General features: G+C 34.8%; 3 protein-coding genes across 4 annotated transcripts; all 3 read right to left on the minus strand.

Annotated features, from left to right (window-relative positions):
- Nucleotides 1–209: 209 nt before the first annotated feature.
- Nucleotides 210–1,666, minus strand: LOC113086587 (polymeric immunoglobulin receptor-like). The gene is made up of 4 exons (XM_026255457.1): nt 1,598–1,666; nt 1,143–1,457; nt 686–1,013; nt 210–556 (listed from the first exon to the last, which is right to left on the minus strand). The coding sequence occupies exons 1-4, from the start codon at nt 1,656–1,658 to the stop codon at nt 472–474; spliced, it is 789 nt and encodes a 262-aa protein (XP_026111242.1). The 5' UTR covers nt 1,659–1,666; the 3' UTR covers nt 210–471.
- A 3,634-nt stretch (nt 1,667–5,300) lies between these two features.
- On the minus strand, nt 5,301–10,267 carry LOC113086585 (polymeric immunoglobulin receptor-like). Of its 2 annotated transcripts, XM_026255453.1 has the most exons (9): nt 10,072–10,267; nt 9,582–9,899; nt 9,101–9,428; nt 8,910–8,972; nt 8,577–8,677; nt 8,388–8,440; nt 6,440–6,499; nt 6,292–6,351; nt 5,301–6,212 (listed from the first exon to the last, which is right to left on the minus strand). In XM_026255453.1, the coding sequence occupies exons 1-9, from the start codon at nt 10,130–10,132 to the stop codon at nt 6,153–6,155; spliced, it is 1,104 nt and encodes a 367-aa protein (XP_026111238.1). In that variant the 5' UTR covers nt 10,133–10,267; the 3' UTR covers nt 5,301–6,152. The 2 variants fall into 2 exon arrangements, with proteins under 2 accessions (XP_026111238.1, XP_026111239.1); XM_026255454.1 differs by lacking the exon at nt 8,910–8,972 and having other exon boundaries at nt 5,302–6,212; nt 10,072–10,266.
- Nucleotides 10,268–12,358: 2,091 nt separating this feature from the next.
- LOC113086588 (polymeric immunoglobulin receptor-like) lies at nt 12,359–14,779 on the minus strand. The gene is made up of 5 exons (XM_026255458.1): nt 14,679–14,779; nt 14,189–14,506; nt 13,738–14,049; nt 12,982–13,044; nt 12,359–12,773 (listed from the first exon to the last, which is right to left on the minus strand). Exons 1-4 carry the CDS (start codon nt 14,737–14,739, stop codon nt 13,025–13,027), a joined length of 711 nt encoding a protein of 236 aa, XP_026111243.1. The 5' UTR covers nt 14,740–14,779; the 3' UTR covers nt 12,359–12,773; nt 12,982–13,024.
- Between the last annotated feature and the right edge of the window lie 4,271 nt (nt 14,780–19,050).

Consider the following 19,050-nt stretch of genomic DNA (forward strand, 5'->3'; position numbering starts at 1 on the left):
CTGGAAAGACAAAAGGGAGGAGAAAGGGAAGAATATCAGCAGAGCAACAAGGAAATGACTGTTAGTCATGAAATAAACCAGAGATAAATATATAATAATTCCCCAAAGATGATTATAAAAGAAAGTCATTTACAGTCATTTAGTAATTTAGAGAAATTATTAAATACTAACTCTTTGTTACTGACAATGCCTGCGGACCAATAAAAGAATTACAAAGTAAATTTAGTTGTGTTTTATTTCATATTTAGTATCAAAACATTTATGATGTTTTGAAAAAAATGGTTCTGCCTCCGTTACAGTGATGTGAACAGGATTCATTGTCTCTACAGCAGAGCAGAAATACCAGCCAGAATCAGTCTGTATAATATATAATAAACGTTTACCAGAACTTAATTTAACTCTTTTAATGTATTATTTAATGAATGTATTTCAGCCTAATAATTGTAGAATTAGCTTCATCTTTATTTTATTTTAATAAATACAGATGCAATACTTTTGTAGTTTGTCAGTGACTTCAGTTGTGTTATTATTATTCTCCTGATGTCCTGATTCACTTCTGAAAAGATTAAAAAAAAACACAGAGAAGGAATGATTGTTAGGGAAGGGAAATGGTTGTTACAGTGAAAGGCAAACAAACTCAAGGGAGGAGAGGAGAAACATCATTGAGAAATATTTTAATACTGACGTGTCTTTCGCTTTCCCTGGTTCTGCCTCCGTTACAGTGATGAGAACAGGATTCATCACCTCTCCTACAGAGCAGAAGTACCAGCCAGAATCAGTCCGTCTCAGTCCAGTCATCAGCACAGTGAAGGATCTTCTCTCATCATCATCACTGATCTGCACTGATGGATTCTGGGATGTGTCAGTCCTCCCCACTGTGTAACATCTCTGATCTTTATATCTGCACCACTGTTTGACTTTATTCTGATATCCAGAACTGTAGAGACACTGAACACTGATATCACCACCTTCATGTCCAGAGACACTGCTGTTCACCACAGACACATCAGGAGCTGAACACACACACACACAGACACACACACACACACACACACACAACATTTATTTGTGATTATTAAATACGTGTAAGGTCAGAGAATTTGACATTAGAATTTTATTAAAACAATTACAAAATGTCTTACCAGACTGAATCTTGAGATAAAGCTCGTATGTTACATTTGTTTTGTTTACTCCAGTCTCCACAACACAATAATAAAGTCCAGTGTGTTTGTTCTGCAGGTTTCTCATAGTCACAGTAAAGAGACTCTGATCAGGATGATCAATTACTGTCAGATTCTGCTCTGTTGTGTTTGTGTATGTGTCTGTTTTATCAATCACTGAGAACCAGGATTTCTTCTGCTGTGTGTATTTCTTGTCATAATAACATGGGATGGTGACAGATCCTCCAGGATAAATAGTTAATACATGGTTTGACCAACTGCTGTAGCTTTCAACACCTAAACAAACAAACCATTATGTCCAACAATAAGTCACTTCTCATTTTTAACATGAACAGCTGAGCATAAATCTGTCACTGTAAAATACTAAACAGGATCTATTAGAAATGAACACAGCAATACATGTACTGTACTCTCACCTAAAATGAGCCAAAACCAGATTGAAATGTAGAATGTGTTTGTCTTCACATATGTGTTCATTGTGTTTCTCTTCCTGTATCTTGAGTTGTTCTGTTCTTGAGTGTCTTGACTTCCCTCTTCACCTTATATAAAACCTTTCAAACGGATGAATGGCGTCAACAGGGTGGGACCTTTCAAAAAGTACTTAGCATTTAGTAATAAGATGCACTCTTTCTAAGTATATAGAGTAAAAATAGGTACCTTTTGAAAGGTTAGCCTTTTTTCCAGTAACAGCTCTTGTCCTTTTTTCTGAATGGGGTAACACATTTATTAGCATCTATTTTGGATATATAATATCTTTTAGAAATCCATGAGTTTCTTTTGCTATCTTAATTGTTTCTATCTCAGAATTTTTTTGTTTGTATGTTGTCAGCCTAGTATCATGACTAACGAAAGGTGGAGCTGTGACTGAAGAGTACCACGCTATGTTTTTTTTGTTTTTTTTTTATGTTTTTTGTAGCTCCTTATCTAGTGGTTGAAAAATGTTGATTGGTTTTGGGTTGATTGCTTTAATAAAATAGTTTTGGTGGTGGGGGGAATTAGGATAAAAGCCTGTCAAAAAATACAGACATATCCTACTCATTTAGAAAACTTATGTTTAGGATTAAGTATAAAGCAAATAGAAAATATACATTTTATTATCAACACTTTTAGAGTGATCTGATCTTTAAGGCTGATGTGGAGAAAACTCCTCTAGATCTGTGACAAACAAAACCGCTCCACATGTGATCTGAAAGATAAAATAGAACGCAGCATCAACAGACAAAAATAAGAAGCAAATGTTTCTGTCACATCATGTACATTGTGGATGTGCGGGAATCCACATAAAAATATTAGCAAATGTTATGTCTTTATTGTTTCTTTGAATGTTTTATATTTCTACTGAATTATAAAAAAACATTTTAATATTATATAATAATAATAATAATAATAATAATACATACATACATACAAATAAAAATAATATTGTTTCAGTTTTATTTGAAATACTTTGCTTTTTAAAATCAACTTTAAAATATCTGTTCAGTATTCCCTATAACATGACACATTTTAATGTCGGCGCTTCCAATTAAGTGATAAATATCAGTTACAAATGTTGTACAAAATACATAACCACTACTCATCTTTGCACCAATAAAACATGCAACACTTTTTATTTTCTATCAAATTATATAATTTCTAAATAGCCTGCTATATTATACTTACATTACTATACTATACTTACTTATTGCTATATTTAACTTACGCTGGAAAGGTTTCCTGGACTCTCTGCAAAAGTTATGTATTCCCAGAACATGATACATGATGGGATACACTAAGATAAACTAAGGGCACTTCAGAGTGAAAATAATCATGGCCTCCATATCACTGGGCACTTCGAAGGGTACAACTGCTGGAGACTTAGGGACCCCATGATTTTTTGTGCTGATTCTCTCCATGATAACGGCACCACCGTGTGTAGGATCATGACACAGAAGGGATCTACAAGAAGCAGTTATTTGGTCCCCTACACCATTCAATCCTTCAAAGTTCTCAATCCAGAAGATAAAGGGATGAGGGCATAGGGTTCTTCCGAATCGAACGTGGGGCTAGTCACGGGCTAGTTAACAAGCCAGAGCATGTTCACTGTTAACACACAAGACATTTTCAACAGAGTGATGAATCGACGAAGAAAAAGCCAAAGCTCACTATACTTAACATGACTCAAGGAAAATGGGGCAAGGCCTAGCACACATCACAGACTACAAATGCCAGACATCTGCAAACATCTCTGTATCTCTGCCCAATGAGCTCAACCTCTTTTATGCACGTTTTGAAGCCCTGAACACAGAGCCCTGGACAACACTGTAAGTGACTCCTGAAGAGGGGGAATGGGCACTGATGCTTACCCCCACACAGGTTTATAAGTCACTGAGTAAAGTGAACTCACACAAGGCAGCAGGTCCGGATAACATCCCAGGACGTACGTTTAGGCTTTGTGCTTCAGAGCTGACCAATGTACCCACTGACATCTTCAGTTTTTCCTCACAATGACTACAGTCCCTAACTGTTTCAAGTCCACCACTGTTATCCCTGTCACAAAAAAGCTTCAAGTTTGAAGTCTGAAGGATTACAGACCTGTGCTTCTCAACATGTCCACCTCTGTAAATACCTCCAGCACCATGATAATGAACACAGGCACTCCTCAGGGCTGTGTACTCAGCTCGATGCTGTACACTCTTTTCACACATGACTGTGTTGCTAGACATGCATCATCATAAAATTTGCAGATAACACCAGTTATTGCAGTCAGAAACAATGATGAGTCTGCATACAGGAAAGAAGTGTCTGAACTGGTTACATGGTGTGAGACTAAAAACCCCACATTGAACATCAGCAAGACCAAGGAGATGGCTGTGACATGAGAAGTGAGCGTGTCTGTCAGTCTCTGGTGATCAGAGATGCTGAGGTTGAGAGAGTGGGCAGCTATACGTTTATTGGTGCACACATCTGTGAGGACCACACATGGACAGTAAACATAAAGAAACTAGTAAGTAAGGCCAATCAAAGAATGTACTTCCTTAGGAGGCTAAGGAAATTTGGCATGACATCACAGATTCTCCATAACTTCTACAGAATCACTGTGAAGAGTGTGTTCACTTGCTGCACTGCTGTGTGGTAGACTGCTCATGATAGAAAGGCATCACAGAGGGTCATAAAGCTGGCCCGGAAACAGATCTCCCCTCAGTGCAGGGCATATACAATAAAATGATTTTATTATACTCTAGTACATATGACATAAAGCTCTTAAATCTTGAATCTATTCAACTGGTATGCATGAAAGTAACTATAACAAAATAAAAAAATCTAAGTCTTTGTGTGTGTGTGTGTGCAGGGCACTGGACTAATGTGTTTCTTTTAAGTCTGTAAACTTTTGAAATGCAAGTGATTTGAGGCTGAGCTCTAATTGGTTTGTTTCAGATTACCCTCGGTGGGCAGAGAATCAACATCTTAGATCTTAGTGAATCAATATTGCTTTTATATATTTTGGCCTCATGTGATTTTACCGCTCTCGAATGTCAAATAGGTGCAATATCTCTTCTGAGATTAAAATAAATCATATTTTAACTTTACAAAAATCACTTCACAAGACGTTGATATTAATATATATGAATGGATTATGGAGCTTGAATGGAGTGGACAAGCTGAATGTGATGTTAGTCATGCCGTTTATTGTTTTTACTGATTGTCATTTCAAAGTCCTGTCACCAAAGCATTGGTAACTACACATGAAGAAACTGAAACCATGCAGTTTAACTTCGTCTAACGGTCTTTGTTACCTAAAATGACCTAAAACTGATATTGAGGCACGTTTTGAGGGTCTTGCCTGCAGCAAAAACTAAAACACCACTGAGATTCAGAGAACACCATTTTCGGACAATTTGAGTAAAAAAAAGGTTAAGTATAGACAGAACATGAAATTGTCTATTTTAAAAAATGCCTCTTACAATAATTAGAAATTAATCATTCTTGTACTTTCGATGAAAGGAAAACTGTAGTCAGATGCTGTTTGTCACCCGCGAGCTTACAATTAACAACACTTCCTAGGGTTTTTATGAGATATCATAAAAATGCACAAAACACAATAATGCATATAAAAAAATTAAGGCCTTACTAAAAAGATTTTTAATTTATCATGTAAATGTTAAAAAAATTACAATAATTTCCATACATTTAGATATACAACTACTTTCAACTTTAAGTGCAGTTCTAAATGTCTTGTGGCTGCATTGTTTCCTGTAGCATGCGAAGAAAGAAAATGTGATAAAATGCACCGTCAACCTAACAATCAACACTAAAACAAGTGTTTAAGTCCAAAACAACACTTCACCATTCGAGTCTCACTGACTTCTGCTCTATTTAAAATTTTAATCATGTGTAAATCAGCAGCAAAATGCAGTGTGCAATACTTTTATACTGTAGGGACAGACCAGAAACATCTCGCTCTATTGACACTGTTCAAAAGTGATCATGTTTTAAAAAACAAATAAAGTACATTGAGACAAAGTCAAGGAATTTTTTCCCGACAACTGCAATATACATTTATTAGATTTCAGCTAGATTTAAAAAAAAAAAGGAAAAAAAAAAGAATTAGTAACATAAACTGAGACACAAGAAAAAATATTCTGCAAATAAGATGAAAAGGTAAGGAACTACATACTTTAAAAATGAATCCCATTTTCTCGGGAGAGGTCTTTTAATATGTAAAACAGCAAGTAAGCTATGAACTATGAACCTCACTTACAAGAATCCTTTAAATGTTCTACCCTCAGATCAGTTCAAAATAATATATTTGCCAATCAGTTAACAACCAAAGTAAATAAATGAAAATCAAAAGGAAAAAGTCAATTGCATGATTGGATTCAGTGTATAAGCCAAAAACCTGCCACAAAAAAATAAAATAAATACAAAATGTAATTTCTCTGCTGCTGATTTTGTTTCTCTTTGTGAGAAGGGTCTGTTCCTGTGTTCTTCTCACTGTTGCTGTTGGTGTGGAGCCACAGAGCTGTATACTGTTCCACCTGCTGGAGGCTTCTGGAGGAGTGAGATCATTTCAAATTAATTTGCAGAATAAACACATGGCATAAAATGCAAATATTTCTGTAAAACCTACTGCTTCACTCCCAGGAATATTATCAATAGTACTGTATGTGGTTGTGTCTTTGTGGGCATCCTGTGGAGAACGGCGATTGTAAATATGGTGGTTATATTCATGTCTGATATTTCAATATACAGTATCAGTGCATGTCTGGTCTACTTACATTTGGGTTTTCATCATTTATAGTGCTGTATATCACAGGGTCTTCAGGTTTAGAGTAGATCTGCATTTTACACACAAAACAATACAGAAAAAATAAATATATAAAGAAATTAACACATGACTCATTTAATAAAAATGCATTTAATAAGTGAAGTAAGGAGAAATAATTTTCTATTTAATTATTTTATGATTGGTTTTGATGATGTCTAACCTCTGTGTTAACCAGAAGAGGGAGACAAATGAAGTGTTATATATTTCTCAACTGCTTTGGCTTAATACTTGAATATGTTTTTTTTTTTTTCACAATACTGAATAATCTCTGCACACGTTTTGGCACATGTAAAAAAGAGCAAATACTTACTACATTTAACAAAGTAATTCAAAGCATGTGCTTGCTTAATTCTCAGTGGAATTTACATACTCTTACCAAAAAGTAGTATACTTCAAGTTTATTTTACTAAGTACACTTAAGTGAAGTTCAAAAATATTTTTAAGTATACTTCATGTAGCAAGTATAAAAATATCAGTGTTCTAGTATTATACTTGTAAGTGTACCGTTTCAATACTCCTAGGGACTAAATTGGCCCACTTCCTAGTATATAAATGTATACTTTTAAGTATCCTTTAAATATAATGGTAGCAGACTTTGAGTACACAACTAGTTTACCTCTATGTCTGTAGTTTGATATGCAGTTACAGTATACTAAAAGTGAATTTATATGTATACTGATTTTAAATACGTTTAATAATTAAATACTTTGTGTGCTTTGAAGTATAGTCTCAGTAAACTACTAGTTTAGTAGTTTTAAGTTTTCTTTAAGTCAATTTTACATCATACTTTAAGTATACAACTATATCCCTATTTAGGTTTTAATTTGTATATATTTTGATGTATTACTGTAATATCTGAACATAAAAACACATAGGTGGAGTCGATCAACACCCCAAAGCTTGACTGTAATTATTATCTCTTCATCTGTCAACATTTTATTCCATAACCTTGCAGTTTTGATGCTGTTTCATGTCAGATGATCGTGTTAGATTACATGTGTTAGTATTTGTTTATGTTATTTTTTCTTCTTGACTTCTGTGCAGAAGATGTGTACTAGCGCCCTCTACCATATAACAATGAAAACACGGATTCTAGGAGTATAGCTCAAATATATTCAGAATTTTTTAAGTAAGTCAAGTATGCTTAAGTGTCATTTTAAAGATATTTCTGAGGAGTACATAAAGCCCATTTCTGTTAGCTGAAATCATGCTTTCCTATTTTTAGTTTAAAAGAAGTAAACTAATAGCACACTTGAATAAACTTATTTTTCGTAAGGGTAACCTTCAAATCTTTTATAGTGTGAACCATCACATGCAAACTCATCCATTCAATTAACAAAATTGGTTACACACGTAAATTCCATATCTATGACATGGAATGGGTATTTTGAACCTTGAATGTCACTATGCATGTTTCTCTTCACTACAAGTGACTTTACATGAAAGAAGTGTGAAACAACGTACATGCAAATATAAATTTTCTGTTCACAAGTAAAACAGGGATAAATTGACTGTACAGTGGCAAGTGATGACTTCTTTAACTGGGTATGGCTATTCCTGGAAAGCCAGAGTGTGTTTCGTGCTTGCATCTGTGATCATTCAGATAGCAAAACTGACATTTTTGTATACTATAATTTTTTTTTTGTAGCAGTCAGTGTCAATATAAAAGTAAACAAAAAAATAAAATGGGTAAAACCTGACACAATTACGGGGCTTTGAAGCATGAATTAAATGTTTTGAGGACATAGAACTCTAAAGTCCTCTGAAGAAAATCTGAAATTGCACTTACATTTTATGTTAGAGATGTTATAAAGTGTTCTCAAAAATAAGCCTAATCAGTTGAACATTTGTCATACAAACATTTTCATAACCAAAAGTCTCATAATGAAAGGACTTACTGCGTCATTGTTTCTGCTGCCATTTCTCCCTCTGATTTGCTGTTCATCTTGCTCTACATTTAAAAATAAAATGGTGATATTACAATAATATTAACATTAACAAAATTGATGAATGCTTTTAAAATAAATTATAAAATGGCATGGAATTAAATTAATTTTCAAACAAATAAAACTGGAGGTCAAACTGACTGGGTCTTCTTCTCCATCTCCAGATGAAAACACTGATCAGAATCAATAACAGCAGAAGAGCTGCTGAAACTGGAAGCCACACAGTCAGGAGTTTATTTTCTCTGTGAGAAATAAAGAGCTATTTTTAAATCTTTTCATTTAAAGAGCTCCAAAAAAGATGTGGGACTAATTCAGCTGCATAAAAGGAACCAGAAAATAAGACAAATCTGAAATAAACGTTTACCAGAACTTAATATATCGATTTTAATGTATTATTTAATGAATGTATTTCAGCCTAATAATTGTAGAATTAGCTTCATCTTTATTTTATTTTAATCAATACAGATGTAGTACTTTTGTAGTTTGTCAGTGACTTCAGTTGTGTTATTATTATTCTCCTGATGTCCTGATTCACTTCTGAAAAGATAAAAAAAACACACAGAGAAGGAATGATTGTTAGGGAGGGAAATGGTTGTTAGAGTGAAAGGCAAACAAACTCAAGGGAGGAGAGGAGAAATGTCATTGAGAAATATTTAAATACTGACGTGTCTTTCGCTTTCCCTGGTTCTGCCTCCGTTACAGTGATGTGAACAGGATTCAGTGCATCTCCTACAGAGCAGAAATACCAGCCAGAATCAGTCCGTCTCAGTCCAGTCATCAGCACAGTGAAGGATCTTCTCCCATCATCATCTCTGATCTGCACTGATGAATTCTGGGATGTGACAGTCCTCCCCACTGTGTAACAGCTCTGATCTTTATATCTGCACCACTGTTTGGTTTTATTCTGATATCCAGAACTGTAGAGACACTGAACACTGATATTACCACCTTCATGTCCAGAGACACTGCTGTTCACCACAGACACATCAGGAGCTGAACACACACACACACACACACACACACACACACACACACAAGAACACAACATTTATTTAATTTATAAAATTGTTAAAATTATAAAATACATGTATAAGGTCAGATAATTTAACATTAGAATGAGATTAAAACAATTACAAAATGTCTTACCAGTCTGAATCTTGAGATAAGGCTCATATATTGTTTTTATCGGTGGTTGTTCTCCAGTCTCCACAACACAATAATAAAGTCCAGTGTGTTTGTTCTGCAGGTTTCTCATAGTCACAGTAAAGAGACTCTGATCAGGATGATCAATTACTGATAGATTCTGCTCTGTTGTGTTTGTGTATGTGGATGTTTGATCAATCTCTGAGAACCAGGATTTCTTCTGCTGTGTGTATTTCTTGTCATAATGACATGGGATAGTGACAGATCCTCCAGGATAAATAGTTAATGTATGGTTTGACCCACCGCTGTAGCTTTCAACACCTAAACAAACATGCAAACCATTATTACGCCCAGAATTATCAATGATTCACTTCTTAATTTCTTCAGTCTTGACATAAAACACAATAAAAGCAACATAAACAGCTTAACATAAAATGTGGCATTATAAACATGATCATTAAAAAACAAACACAGTACAACATTAAATACTCACCTAAAATCAGCCAAAACCCGATAGAAATGTAGAATATTTTTATCTTTGCGTATGCAGCCATTGTCTAAGTTTCTCTTCCTGTATCTTGAGTTGTTTGACTGTGTTTGTAGTAACTGTTGCACTTCCCTTTTTCACCTTCTTATACAGAAGCACTGAAACATCTTGAGCCACCTAAGTTTCTCAGCTCTGGCCCTCGATGTCCATTCTCCTGAAGAGTTTAGCTCAGCCCTAATCAAACACAACTTAATCAAGGTCTTCAGGATCACTAGGAAGTTACAGACAAGTGAGTTTGGAGCTAAACTCTTCAGGAAAGTTGAGAAAGAGTTGAGAAACCCTGTGCTCTAGATTTCAAGTTATTTAATAACTGATCAGCTTCCAAACTTCTTTCATTTATATCACACTTTTATTTACATTTTTGTTTACTAGGAGGATCTGGGGGGGAGGGGGTTAACATACTGCATTTTATCAGTCAAAATCATTGAGATGATATGTGATCATTTTACCTTTTGAGAAATTATATTCTTCAATTACATTCATTCTAATTTCATTAGTATCAGTTAACACTGATTTTGACAAATAAAAAATAATTTTACATGCCCAACATTTTTCATCTGCCGTCTGTCAGAAGTGTTGATGGTTCTGAAATCAAATGAATATCTGTTTTATCTGTTGTTAGTTATATGTTAAAACAACTCTATGAAACTTGGTCATGTGATCAAGCTTAATAATGGGAGAAATGAACTGTTGAATGAAATGACACTTTGAATCAACCAAACCAACTGCTCTGCAAAATGATCCACTGTTTCAAAAAACTCGAAACACCACATCCTGGTGACGCATGCAACAAAAACTCAGTCCGAACACACATAAAACGCCTTTTAACTGAAAAATGTTATCTATTGAAAATTTTATCTATTATTTGACTAAACAGGCCAATAATAGACTATTGATTACGACACTTTACTAATCTTACGGTCATGGCTGTGCAATAAACAGGAAGTAAGTGTGCGAGACTGTCCTAGGTCTGAAAAACACCAAAGCTCAGTACCCTTAATGTGCATAAGATAAGCATATCCCATCATGCACCAATTCCAATCCAATTCAATATCACACATAATTTGGTAGGAAACCAAAGTGTTGCATATATAATTTTGTGCAAGATGAGTGTGTATCTTGTAAGACTTTTGCAACTGCTTTTTGTCACATAATTAAAAGCAGCACAATTGATAAACTGTGTCGTCTGTTACAAAACAGACTACTGTGGTAGACACATGAATTCACATTATTTGCCAGTTTGTTCGCATTCCTAATCGCTGGTTGTAAATAAATGATTCACAAAATGATTGAAAAGTTTATTATTATTATTATTATTATTATTGTTGTTGTTGTTGTTGTTGTTGTTGTTGTTTTTGTTTATTCAGTTAATACAAAAAAATATGAAATTTCAAATTAATCTGTATAACAAATACTGTAATATTAGAAACAAAATATTGTTAACATTAGGCTGAGTAAATCAGAAAAATACCTTCATAATTATCCACAGCAGCATTGATCACGAGCATCATATTGAAAAGTCTCAATCTTCCCAGGGCAATTGTTCAGGCATATGATCGACTGGAGACAAATATATGACTAAACAAAATAGTCGCTCCCCATTGCATTTTCTAAAAAGCAGCATCTTCTTCACTGAAGTAAGTCCCTTGTAGGAAACATTAATAATATTTTTTATTTGGGACTCAGGATCAAATAAGTTGGATGATTTGTTAACCCAGCTAACTCTCAGTGGACAGAATCATCTTCATAAATACAAGTCACTGATTCGTATTTTCTGTATTAATTTAAAGTTTCTATGACTCTGTTTGCTAAAAAAGCTGCTAAATGTGATAGACCATAGCCTGTGTGTGTGTGTGTGTGTGTATGTGTGTGTGTGTGTGTGTGTGTGTGTGTTTAAAAAAAAAACATAAATGTACTGATAATCGATGTAACCTACACATAATTATAGGACATTATAACTGGTGTAACACTGGTTACCATTGCAAATAATGAAAGGAATTATTGTGCATAAGTGTAAAGAGATGCTGATTGTGGAAGTTCAGGATGTGCATGTGTGACAAATCCATTTCAGAACTCACACTAAAATGTTAGAAAATATATTAAATAGCCAACAATAACAATCACACATGTGAGATGATTCTTGGACGACATAAAAACTGCATGAACTATGTGTTTTAATGAATGTTTATAAGGATATATTGAACAATCAAAGAAATGCATAAAAATTACAGTATTTCGCTCGTTTATGTAGAAGAAAAAAAATGTCCAGCAGATGGTGCTACACATACAGGAAATATATTTAAAAAGTGTGCAAGCAAGGTATATCAATTATTTCATGCTGAATTGTTTTTTTTTTATATATATATATGTGCAATTGAAACGAATAAAAGTACAATTAAATGTAATATTAAATATATACCTCTTCTAAAAAACTATTTCATTGCAACTAACAAAACTGCATTTACTGTGAGTAACCCCCCAAATTATGTTTGCTTTCACAGTATTACATATGTTAAGCACTGAAGCTTCACAATTATTTACAGTTATTGACTTCCACTTTCTCATAACTTCATTCAGAACTCACAGGTGAGAGTTTATTTCACAGAGCTGTAGATCACTTCAGCTTCTGGATTCACTGATGAAGAAGGCTGTGAAGAAACAAGATCAGCTCTGAGAATCTCATTTCTGCATCACAACACTTAGTGTGTCATTTCAGTGCCACAAGTGTCACATAATGGATGTGCAAAAATAGTCATTATTTTTAAACAAATCTCCCTTTTGAACTAGACACACATACAATCCCTACAATCAAAACTTCACATCACTTTAATAAAAATCTCAAGAGGAGACACTTACTGCTTGACGAAAGGTAATCGCAGAACTGTAAATCACTGAATTATCATCCACCGAGGCAGAAGACTGTGAACAAACACACATGACAATCAGCATCTCAGTAAATGTAAATGAGTTTTGGGTGAATGTGTTCTTGTCTGAAGACTTCTGGATTGCACGAGTATGTTAATAAAATCCTAAAATACTTACTGTATTTCTGGTGCTGTTGAAATGCCCTTCTCTAATTTGTCCTTTCTCTGTCTTATTTGTATACATTTTCTTTAAAAAATGTAACTATTACTGTTCCTAAGCAGTCTGATAAAGGCGTTCAGTCTGATAAACTCTGTGTGACAGCTGCTGGGAAAGTCGTGACCTAGTGGTTAGAGAGTTTGATTCCTATTCTTAAGGTTGTGGGTTTGAATCTCCGGCTGGCAATACCACGACTGAGGTGCCCTTGAGGCACTGAACCCTGAGTACTGCAGCATAAATGGCTTCCCACTGGTCTGTGTGTGTGTGCACTTTGGATGGGTTAAATGAAGAGCACAAATTCTGAGGATGGGTCACCATACTTGGCTGTACATCACTTTACTGTTTATTATTCATATGCACCTAAACTGAAAGTTTTTGCCTTTTTAATTTTTACTTTTATGATGTCACATTAAAATGTTCTGGCTAGAACATGTTTCACCTACATGTCTGGCTCAGAGTCAGATGGTACAGTAGCTGGAATAGTTGTAAATGCATAAAATTAAGAGTGGAAAAAGTGGTTTGTGATCTTACCTCTTTTGGGTTCAGTAACTGTGAGGTGAACAGGATTCATTGCATCTCCTACAGAGCAGAAGTACCAGCCAGAATCAGTCCGTCTCAGTCCAGTCATCAGCACAGTGAAGGATCTTCTCCCATCATCATCTCTGATCTGCACTGATGAATTCTGGGATTTGTCAGCGCTCCCCACTGTGTAACATCTCTGATCTTTATATCTGCACCACTGTTTGACTTTATTCTGATATCCAGAACTGTAGAGACACTGAACACTGATATCACCACCTTCATGTCCAGAGACATTGCTGCTCGACACAGACACATCAGGAGCTGAACACACACACACACACACACACACACGAACACAACATTTATTTAATTTATAAAATTGTTAAAATTATAAAATGCATGTGTAAGGTCAGATAATTTAACATTAGAATGAAATTAAAACAATTACAAAATGTCTTACCAGACTGAATCTTGAGATAAGGCTCATATATTGTTTTTATCGGTGGTTGTTCTCCAGTCTCCACAGCACAATAATAAAGTCCAGTGTGTTTGTTCTGCAGGTTTCTCATAGTCACAGTAAAGAGACTCTGATCAGGATGATCAATTACTGATAGATTCTGCTCTGTTGTGTTTGTGTATGTGGATGTTTGATCAATCTCTGAGAACCAGGATTTCTTCTGCTGTGTGTATTTCTTGTCATAATGACATGGGATGGTGACAGATCCTCCAGTCTGAACAGTTAATGTATGATTTGACCAAGCACTGTAGCTTTCAACACCTAAACAAACATGCAAACCATTATAACGTCCAGAATTATCAATGATTCACTTCTTAATTTCTTCAGTCTTGACATAAAACACAATAAAAGCAACATAAACAGCTTAACATAAAATGTGGCATTATAAACATGATCATTAAAAAACAAACACAGTACAACATTAAATACTCACCTAAAATCAGCCAAAACCCGATAGAAATGTAGAATATTTTTATCTTTGCGTATGCAGCCATTGTCTAAGTTTCTCTTCCTGTATCTTGAGTTGTTTGACTGTGTTTGTAGTAACTGTTGCATTTCCCTTTTTCACCTTCTTATACAGAAGCACTGAAACATCTTGAGCCACCTAAGTTTCTCAGCTCTGGCCCTCGATGTCCATTCTCCTGCAGAGTTTAGCTCAGCCCTAATCAAACACAACTTAATCAAGGTCTTCAGGATCACTAGGAAGTTACAGACAGGTGAATCTAGATCTAAACTCTTCAGGAAAGTGGACCTCAAGGGCCAGAGTTGAGAAACCCCCTGCTCTGGATTTCAAGTTATATAATGACTGATCAGCTTCCTAACTTTTTTCATTTATATCACACTTTTATTTACATTTTTGTTTAACTAGGGGGATCTGTGTGTGTGTGTGTGGTGGGGGTGTTAACATACTGCATTTTATCAGTCAAAATCATTGAGATGATATGTGATCATTTTACCTTTCGACAAACTATATTCTCAATTACATTCATTCTAATTGCATTATTATCAGTTAACACTGATTTTGACAAATACTAATTTATTTTACATACCCAACATTTTTCATCTGCAGCCCTGAAGTCTTGATGGTTCTGAAATCAAATATCTGTTTTATCTGTTGTTAGTTATATGTTAAAACAACTCTATGAAACTTGGTCATGTGATCAAGCTTAATAATGGGAGAAATGAACTGTTGAATGAAATGACACTTTGAATCAACCAAACCAACTGCTCTGCAAAATGATCCACTGTTTCAAAAAACTCGAAACACCACATCCTGGTGACGCATGCAACAAAAACTCAGTCCGAACACACATAAAACGCCTTTTAACTGAAAAATGTTATCTATTGAAAATGTTATCTATTATTTGACTAAACAGGCCAATAATAGACTATTGATTACGACACTTTACTAATCTTACGGTCATGGCTGTGCAATAAACAGGAAGTAAGTGTGCGAGACTGTCCTAGGTCTGAAAAACACCAAAGCTCCTTAATGCACATAAGATACGCATATCCCATCATGCACCACGCTCAGAACCTCATCTGCCCCGAAAAATCTTGAAATATTGAGCAAAAATTCCACTGTAGGTTAAATTCAATATCACACATAATTTGGTAGGAAAACAAAGTGTTACATATATAATTTTGTGCAAGATGAGTGTGTATTTTGTAAGACTTTTGCAACTGCTTTTTGTCACATAATTAGAAGCAGCACAATTGATAAACTGTGTCGTCTGTTACAATACTGTGGTAGACGCACTGCGTTAGCAAAAGCAAGGTTGGGGGTTCGAATCCCAGGGAACACATGTCAGGAATAATTGTTAGACTGAATGCAATGTAAGTCGCTTTGTATAAAAGCGTCTGCTAAATGCATACATTTATTTGAACAGACATGTTTATTTTTAAACTGCAAAGTATTGCTCTCCTAGAGTAAACTTATTAATATGACAAAGTAAATCAAGATTTTTCTACCTGAGAAAGAACGTTGAACTAAACAACTAAATAAGACATGACAAATCATGACACAAGACAGACATCACACACACAATGTACTGATCCCTCATGAACAAATATTACACCTGACTTTTGCATAGGTGCATACTAGTGTACCATTAGGACATCCTTTATGAATAAACATGATGTCTGATGTTTGTATTTGATACGTACAGTATATTTCAGTATACCACTGAGTCACACATGGTTTCAGATACAGCAGTTTCTTTGGTTACTCTGTGTGTTGTCACGTTAACACAGACAGACAGTGCGTGTTGACATGGGCACATTTCTTGCGTTCAGTTTAAAGACTTTTAGTCCAGTCCACCTTCCATAGTGTGGGTATTTGGACGGGCCACTGAGAAACACTGAAATTTCTAAACATTATGAAGAAATAAATCTTTGTTTACTGAAGTCATGTGATTTGGCAGTTGGATATGAACTCTGAATCACTGGCTGTAAATAAAAGAGTCACAAAGGTTTCAGAGCTTCACAGAGCAATTTTTATTATCATTTATTTTTTGCTGGAAAGAACATACAAACTGGTCACTCACAAAAGACAGACCTGAAAAAACTCAGATAATAATAATCAGATAAAAATGGGCCATTCTTGTCCTCCGGATTTAAAGAAAACTGTAGTCAGACATAGTTTTTTTTTTCATTTCCCCACATTTGTCTGTTGAGTATGTCTTATTACCATATTCACATTTGTGTACATACAGTAGCCCTTGTCACCCACAAGCTTACGATAAAACTATAGAAACAACACTTAATAAACAAATGTGAGATATCACAAAAATGTAAAAATCACAATCAATAAGCTTATAAAAGCATACAAATGAAGGCCTTACTAATAAGCTAAATGATTGCTCTGTATATTTACAGCTAGCTGTTTTTACTAACACAAACTGAGACACAAGCAGAAAACAGAGACACAAGCAGAAAGACACAAGCAGACACAGAACATGTCTTGTGTCATGATTTTTTCATTGCTACTAATGTGCAATGAAAAGCAAGAATAAAAAGTCAACTGCATGAGTGGATTCAGTGTCTGTGTCTGTGAATTTAAGCAACCCACCCCACCCCTTCTGTTGTTCAGAGGTTTCCTGTGTTCTTCTCACTGTTGCTATTGGTGTGGAGCCACAGAGCTGTATATTGTTTCACCTGCTGGAGGCTTCTGGAAGAGTGAGATCATTTCAAATTTAACGACAGCAGAATAAACACATGATATAAAATGCAAATATTTCTGTGAAACTTACTGCTTCACTCCCAGGAACATCATCAATAGTACTGTATGTGGTTATGCTTCTGTTGGCATCCTGTGGAGAAAGATATTTTTTAATATTATGTTCATGTCTGTCTAATATTTCATTAATTTACTGATATGTCTGGTCTACTTACATTTAGGATTTCAACATTTATAGTGCTGTATATCACAGGGTCTTCAGGTTTAGAGTAGATCTGCATTTCACAAAAAATAAAAATCAATAAAAAATTAAGAAATCAATAAATGAATCAACAGCCCAATGAATTTGAGCAGAAGAAAAAAAAAGTATTATTATTATTATTATTATTATTATTATTGGTTTGTTATGTTTTGTTTTGTTTTTATTTAGGCATTTGCTTCAATGTTGGTCACACATCTCTAGGTCAGTCCCAGCTTTTGCTAGCCTCTGTGTTAACCAGAAGAGGGAGACAAAGAGAGTCTAGTTTATTTTTTGATCATTTTGGTCTTAAGAATATACTATTTCTTCCAAAGCAAATACCTTCAGATCTCTGAACAAATAGTTTCTTGCCAGATGTCAGATTGATTGATCGATTAAACTTTATTGTCCTCAAGGGCAATTCTTTTTGTAGACAGCAGTATACACATATACATATAACAACACAACACACAAATTACAATAAATCATTTAAAAACCTAATTGCAGCAGGTATAAATGAATTTTTATATCTATTTGATTTACACAGAGGGTAGTTTAAATCTCCATCCTGAAGGAAGTAATTGAAGATCAACACACAAATGATGAGTGACATCGGAAAGGACTAACTGGCCCTTCCTAGTCGTCCTGTGCTCATAAATTTGTGTGATAGTCCTTAATTCGATCTCCACTATCTTACTGCACATTATAACTATGCTTGACAACTTCCTCCTATTTTTAACATTAAGATTACCATACCAACAAATAATAGAAAAACTTAAAACCGCTTCAATAAAACAAGTATAAAACATTTTCATGAAAGAGACATCCATGTTGAAAGATCAAAGTTTCCTTAGAAAATACAGACGCTGAAGAGCTTTTCCTCTAATAATATCAGTGTTTGCCTCAATTTGTAATCTGAAATATTTGTACTGGGTAACCACTTCTACCTGATGTCCCTTTACGACAGAAGGCAACACAGGTACAGAGCTCTTCTTACGGAAATCAATGAACATCTCTTTTGCTTTCGAAGCATTAATATTTAAAAATGAAGCATCACACCATTGAATAAAATGATCTGTCACTGGACTAGAATCTGATTCAAACTCATTAAGAAGAGACACAATCACGGATTCATCCAAAAAATGTGTCTCCCATTAAAAATACTACGACAATCGTCAGTATATAAAGAAAACAAAAGAGGGGACAAAACGCAACCCTGTGGGGTACCTGTGGAAGACAATAATACATTCGACAACACTCCATTGACACGTACTCTTTGGGATCTATTGGTTAAAAAAATCCACCAACAACGCACAATGTTTAAATCTAAATGAAAATTATCTCTCAATTTCTTTGCCAAGATAAAAGGCTGAACACAATTAAAAGCAG

This window comes from Carassius auratus, unplaced genomic scaffold (assembly GCF_003368295.1).
Source record: "Carassius auratus strain Wakin unplaced genomic scaffold, ASM336829v1 scaf_tig00043534, whole genome shotgun sequence".
Lineage (NCBI taxonomy): Eukaryota > Metazoa > Chordata > Actinopteri > Cypriniformes > Cyprinidae > Carassius > Carassius auratus.

Excerpts from the sequence above, each read along its gene's own strand:
- LOC113086585 (XM_026255453.1), bottom strand. The coding sequence starts at position 10,132 with ATGGCTGCATACGCAAAGATAAAAATATTCTACATTTCTATCGGGTTT. Across the intron at positions 6,500-8,387 it reads GCAGCAGAAACAATGACGCA|ATCTACTCTAAACCTGAAGA; the intron begins GTAAGTCCTTTC and ends TGTAAAATGCAG. Across the intron at positions 6,213-6,291 it reads ATATTCCTGGGAGTGAAGCA|AAGCCTCCAGCAGGTGGAAC; the intron begins GTAGGTTTTACA and ends TCACTCCTCCAG.
- LOC113086588 (XM_026255458.1), bottom strand. The coding sequence starts at position 14,739 with ATGGCTGCATACGCAAAGATAAAAATATTCTACATTTCTATCGGGTTT. Across the intron at positions 14,050-14,188 it reads TTATCTCAAGATTCAGTCTG|CTCCTGATGTGTCTGTGTCG; the intron begins GTAAGACATTTT and ends GTGTGTGTTCAG. Across the intron at positions 13,045-13,737 it reads AGTTACTGAACCCAAAAGAG|TCTTCTGCCTCGGTGGATGA; the intron begins GTAAGATCACAA and ends GTTTGTTCACAG.
- LOC113086587 (XM_026255457.1), bottom strand. The coding sequence starts at position 1,658 with ATGAACACATATGTGAAGACAAACACATTCTACATTTCAATCTGGTTT. Across the intron at positions 1,014-1,142 it reads TTATCTCAAGATTCAGTCTG|CTCCTGATGTGTCTGTGGTG; the intron begins GTAAGACATTTT and ends GTGTGTGTTCAG. Across the intron at positions 557-685 it reads CCAGGGAAAGCGAAAGACAC|AAGTGAATCAGGACATCAGG; the intron begins GTCAGTATTAAA and ends TAATCTTTTCAG.